The sequence below is a fragment of the Arachis hypogaea genome, chromosome 9, assembly GCF_003086295.3.
Source record: "Arachis hypogaea cultivar Tifrunner chromosome 9, arahy.Tifrunner.gnm2.J5K5, whole genome shotgun sequence".
In the NCBI taxonomy this organism is placed as follows: domain Eukaryota; kingdom Viridiplantae; phylum Streptophyta; class Magnoliopsida; order Fabales; family Fabaceae; genus Arachis; species Arachis hypogaea.
Window position 1 is genome coordinate 11,936,356 of NC_092044.1, and position 6,470 is coordinate 11,942,825.

At 30.4% G+C, this 6,470-nt stretch overlaps 1 protein-coding gene and 1 non-coding gene across 2 annotated transcripts; both read right to left on the reverse strand.

Annotated features, from left to right (window-relative positions):
* Positions 1 to 1,039: 1,039 nt before the first annotated feature.
* Positions 1,040 to 1,127, reverse strand: LOC112713737 (small nucleolar RNA Z161/Z228). The gene has a single exon (XR_003158706.1). It is a non-coding gene; the product is annotated as a small nucleolar RNA Z161/Z228 (small nucleolar RNA).
* A 2,148-nt stretch (positions 1,128 to 3,275) lies between these two features.
* LOC112710399 (probable L-type lectin-domain containing receptor kinase S.5) lies at positions 3,276 to 5,616 on the reverse strand. Its single transcript, XM_025762599.3, has one exon. The coding sequence runs from the start codon at positions 5,506 to 5,508 to the stop codon at positions 3,487 to 3,489; it is 2,022 nt and encodes a 673-aa protein (XP_025618384.1). The 5' UTR covers positions 5,509 to 5,616; the 3' UTR covers positions 3,276 to 3,486.
* Positions 5,617 to 6,470: the final 854 nt, after the last annotated feature.

The following is a 6,470-nucleotide window of genomic DNA, read 5'->3' on the forward strand; positions in this document are numbered from 1 at the left end:
ATATTTTATTCTACTAATTAATAATTAAAAATAATAAATTTTAATAATTTTTTAGTATTTCTTTTAAATTTTATTTGGAAGATAATTGTATTGTAGAAAAATTATGATTGGGCACAAGTGAAATGGTGAAATTATGGCCAAATAATTTGCAATAATTTTTTTCATTTTAGGTCGTACATGGAATTGCAGATTTCCACTAAAGTGGTGTGGTATATCTGAAAGCTTTCCAATAATTTATAGTTCTTTTATAATAAGTATACATTACTTTTTCTTCTGAGTGAAGAGGATAAATTCTTTCTAAACCTTCTACAAGAAATATTTGTCATTGCACTCTCTCCATCTCACCCCATCCTATATTATTTCTAACTTGCTCTTCATCTCAATGGATTCTTAAATATTCAAGACTTCTTGGCATATAATATTTTTGGCATAAATAAAATTATTTTGTGAAACATCACCTTCAAAAATATCAAAACACACATTCATTTACCATCAAGATCCAAAATTAACAAAAAAAAAAAAACAATACACTCAAAAAGATATTAAAACTTTGTACCACATGAATAGTTCAGATACAAACAATTTTTATATTGTCCTTATTAGTAGTTGCAATTTAATTAATGTCAGGAATAATTTGTTGTGATGACAAGAAAGAAAAAAAATAGCTTGTTGTATGTTGTGTTAACAATAGATGTCTCTTATCTCAAAAGAACAATTATATTAATATTTATTTCTAAAATTATTTTTCAACTTCAAAAATGCTATTCCCATTATATATTTAATGGAAGGAATAAAATCTAAATTAAATACGAGTTTAATAATTATTAAAAGAAAAACAAATTAATTCATTATATAAAAAATCATAAACAGAGAATTTACAATAAAGAACCACATAGCTTTTATGTCGTTGGCAACCTAAAAAAAAATGAGCAAAAACCATGTTTCAAACTGAAATACCAAAATTTCACAGTAGAAATCATTCTGCGCGAATGGAAGAGAAGAAGGAAAGAGGAGAGTTTTATAGGAAAATAAAAATGAAAACCATCAGAAATAGCGGATCATTTGCATCAAGTGATTCTCAGACGACCGTCGTGAGAAAATGTAAATCCAAATTCATCACATGGCTTTCTTGTGTCAACCTAACCGGAAACCATTAAGATATGAACATAAAAAAGGAGCAAAGAGAAACCTAACACAGAAACCGAAAATTTGTGGAACCAAAAATTAAACTAATAAAAGTAAAATACCACTAGTTTTTGCGTAGTCTTAAGTACAGGGTTGGCAGCCGAAAGAACGAAACTATTTAAAGAGGAGGGACTATTAGGGTTGGAGGATTTTTTTTTTTTTTCAGGGTCCACAGTTGGACTGTTGGAGGATGGTTGATTATCAGTATTGCCAATCTTAGTTTTTGGGCTATATGCCTAGTCACTTTTTGTAATGGATGCTTATCATAACCTATCGTTTTTATGTTTTGGTCTTGTCCGCAAGGTTGATTATACATTCTCGTTTTCGGTACCCTAAGGCCCAGAAAAAGGACCACTAACAAAACCAATGTTGGATGAGTGTAAGAAGTTTTTTCACGAGTTTTAGAAAAACAGATAATGCATCTGCCCAAAAATAAAATCACAAGTATGCGCTCCCAACTAATTAAACGTTACTACTGTGCGCAGCTGAGTCTTTAATTGAGTAGTTAAATATGTTACCTCTTGTACCCGAATTTAAATTTTAACAGTAGTCAAGTAATAGACAGAATTTTTAACAGTAGTAGAAGAACACATTTTGTTATGACTGTTAAACAGAATGTATATAAAAAAATTATTATCCTCCCTCAAATTAAAGGTGCAAAACCTCTCATATTTTTTAGTGTGCAAGTAAGGGAGCTTCCACCTCTATGAAGGTGATGAAATTTGATTTGGTCATAATTGAGGAAATATATATTGCATCTTCTTCTATAAGCCCATCAGATATATATCAGAATTCTCATCATTCATTGGTATTCATATTTTAGTAATACACTTTTAATTTCTATTCTTTTCAAAATTAACATCTCTTCTTTTGTTCTATTTATGAAGGTGGAAACTTAGATGTAGTCGATTTTACGTTAAGTTGATAATTGAGAGTCATTAGATGATTTGACTAATTTGACTAAATTTTCATTTAACAGCTCTTAACTATCACTTCACGTGAAGTCGACTGTATCTGAGTTTTCACCATTTATGAATTATTATTGTAATCTATGATGCACATATACAGAACACGACGTGATACAAAATACGTTAATACACAAATTTTAAAATTTTATAACACACACATATATATATAATATTGTGATATTTACTGATATTAAAACATAAATTAATTTTTTAATTTTTTATTTTAATTATATAAAATATTTTTATTTTAATAAATAATAATATATATAATTTTAAAATTTATTTTAAAAATACATGTTAAAAATAAAAAAGAATATATTAATATGTGATGATATTTAGATATATTTAAAAAAATTATTTTTTATTAAGATACGATTAGATATAATAAATAAGTGTATAAAATAAATATCATTAAATATTATATACAAAATATTAGTCAAACTATGTTCGTGCCCGAAAATTCCAAGAGTGTTCTCGCAATTGTTTGACTATAATAAATACTAAATAATATTAGTCACCAAAAAATATTATTTTGCTTTACAATTAGATAGTAAGAATTGAGAAGATCATTTTCCGTTGAAACTTACTATGACAACTTTTAACAATGTTTTATAGTTCCTCGCTTTTATTTATTCTTTTGTATGACCAAGTTATAGACCTATTGACTATTGTGAATAGCAAAACATTAGTTATTCATTCTATAAGAGAAAATTTTACCACAAGAAAAAAGGCATAATATATTCCCATTGTCCAAAAAGCTAAAGGATGAACATGTGCAAGTGTAACCAGTACCCACAAAGAGACTAGTGCCTATATATATATATATATACATCAATTATGATAGATGTACATAATAATTAGTCACCAAAGTATAAAATATTTATTAAAAAATTAAAATATAAAATATATATTAAATATAAATTAAATTATACATATATTTTTAAAATTTAATTTTTAATATAATTAGTGTAAAATAATTTTAATATACATTTAAATATATAATACTATATCAATAAAAATGATTTTTTTTATTATCTACATAAATAATCATCTAAATTACAAAAACACTTTATTAGTACATCAAAATTAAATTCTAATTTTATATAAATATATAATAATAACTAATTTTAATATATAAATAATATTTTTATACATATATATACGAAGCTATATTATATAGCGTATATAGTACACAATTAGCTGCCAATTATATGGTAATAAACTCAACAAAGATACATAAAATAATCATCAGTAACTGCAATGCAAGAGGCATTAATCAACTATGATCATCTTAATTTCCAGGCTTGATTAAAATGATGGTCTGAATGTTGGATCACCTACCAGTGATATCAGTGAATATGGGAGTGACTTGTCCATTGAGGACTGAATAAGTATCTTCACCTTTATTGAAAGATGGAGGCACAGCAGGCCACACAAAAGCAGGCCTCTCTTGAGGCACCACTGGCGGCTGTGCTTCCCCGTTCAGAACTTGCAGAACAGTTCTCATTGAAGGCCTATGGTGCGGGTTTGGATGGCAACAAGCCAACCCCAAAACAAGAACTCTAGAAGCTTCTTCATCCTTCATCTCTTCTTTACTTATCTTTTTGTCCACAGCACTCACTATTCTCCCCTCTCCGTGAAGCTCCCAAACCCAATACACAATGCTGTTCTTGTAATCATCCTGTCCGTTCACATTCCCTGGCCTTCTTCCGCACACTACTTCCAACACAAGAACGCCGAACGCGTACACATCGGTTTCCACCGTCGCCCTTCCGATGAGGAATGTTTCCGGGGACATGTACCCTGGCGTCCCTGCAATCTCCTTTGTGGAATGGTGAGTTTCATTTCTCTTCTGAATGGTTCGCGCCAATCCGAAATCCCCTAACTTGGCATTGAATTCTGAATCTAACATTATGTTGCTGGCCTTGATGTCCCTATGAAGCACCCTTTTCTCACAACCATTGTGGAGATAGTCCAATGCTTGAGCCACACCATATATCACTCTCTGCCTAGTTTCCCAATTTAGTGTTGAATTGTTAAATCCTTCCCCAAATTCATTGCCAAGATTTTTTTTCTTATCGAATAGGTACTTGTCTAGGCTTCCATTAGGCATGTACTCATAAATAAGAAGGAGCTCTCCTTTTTCATAGCACCAACCAATCAGTTTGACCAAATTCTTGTGGTGGAGGCTTCCGATTGTTGTGACTTCGGCTATGAATTCTTGCTTCCCTTGGCGCGAATCCTTCGAGTGACTCTTTACAGCTATCTCCTTGTTTTCGAGTAGCCCTTTATAAACTGTTCCAAAACCACCTTCACCAAGCTTGTTTTGAAGGCTGAATCCGCCCGTTGCTTTTCTAATTTCCTTTAACCGGAACTTCTTTGGAGCCATGGATGAATGTTGAATCTGATCCTCTATCCTCGGGTATGCATCTCCTGAAGCTCCCACACCATGATTCCTTCGCCAAATTAGGAGAAACACAACACCACCAATCATAATAATAATAATAACGGTTGCAACAGTTATCCAAATCCACAACAGGTTCTTATCATCATGAATGATATCTACACCGTTGAACTCCCATGCTCTAACACAATTCAACTCAGTGTAGTTACTCGTTGAAGCAGAGAATCCGACATAAACCTCTTCCTGAAGATAGGAAGAAAGATTAAGTGGTGGAGATACCAAAAGCGTCTCCATTGGCGAAGTTCTTGTACTCATGGAACCAAACACGGATATAACATCATTATCATACTGAATTCTTATAGTTACATTAATACCTGATGAAATATTAATCCCTTTGATTAACAATGGTTCCTGTTTGATGGAATAGACACTGTTTATGTTAATACCAACGTGGTTATCAGGGCCATCTTCTGCAAAACTTTTTCTTGTGTCAAATTCCACAGCAAGAATCCCAGCTTGAGAAGTTCCATTAGTTGTGGCGTTCACAATTCCCAGCCACTCTCCCGAACTGTTGTCCGGGAGAGCGGTGTTTGCGGTTAAGATGAAGGCCAAGCCCTCTCCACCAGGGGAAGTTTGAGGATTGATGTTAAGAACAAAAGTGGTGGTGAAACTTGCAATTTGTTTCTTGTTCTTGCTCCATAATCTGAATGGTTTATTGTGGAATGTCCGTCCTGAATAATGGCGTATTTCACCACGGATATCAGGGGTTACTTGGATGGCGTCTAGGTAGATTTTTGAGTTTTTGCTTAGCAGTAAATGAGATTCATCTTGTGGTTGGAATGTAGGGAAATTGAACTCGAAGCAACCAACTTTGGTGAGGGTGATAATACTTATTATGATGATGACGATGATTGGTAAGAATTGATGTTTAAGTAACAAAGAAAAGTACATGTTGGAAGAACTATGGAAGAGATTGTTGAAGCTAATTAAGGCCAATTATCTGGGTCTTATGATGAGATTTTTATGTCCATCATTCTTTCTTTGTATAATTCATGTATAGTTAGGTGAGGTCAAATGATTTGAGTAGACTTTTAATTAGATGTTGGAAGCTTCCTTATCTTTTCGGCTTATGTATTTCTCAGTGTTTATATTCAACTATTCATAGTCTATTATTATGACGTTTGTTGTATGACATTTTCCAATTGAATAATTTATTAAAAATATTATTTACACACTAAAATTCACGTTAAAATCAGTTGTCATATATTTATAAAATAATATTTTTAATTAAGTGTTGGAAACTTCTTTATCTTTTCTACTTATGTATTTCTCAATTGTTACATTCATAGTTTATTATTATGATGACGTGTGATGCATGACGTTTTCCAACCTTTTTACCACTCGTTCTGAGTAATGAACTACCAAATTAAAAATAAATAAAATAAATTTAAAACCAATACAATAAATGCCAATGTCTTATATTAAAATGGAAACAAATGTCTGTATATTTTGTTGAATGTTATATGGACTAAATCTTTAAAGTAGTTTTTTAAATTTTTGTATATTAATTTAACTCCTAAAATTCTAATTATACTAATTTAATTCCTCAAATAACCTTCAAATGACATATGAGTTCCACAATCTATTTTTAACGTAAATCAGCAGCTAAATTACTATGGGATGTTATGTAACACTCAAAACTTTTCAAAAGTTCTATTTTAAATTAATTTTAAATTATATATTTATTTATAGTTTTAATTTTAAAAATTATTTTTTAAGATAATTAAAGATAATTAATTAAATTTAAAATAAATTAAAATTTTTATTCAAATTCTATACTTATGAATTATTTTTTTATTTATGATTAAAGTTTTAAAAATTTAAAAAATAATGAAGTTTGACTATTTAAATTA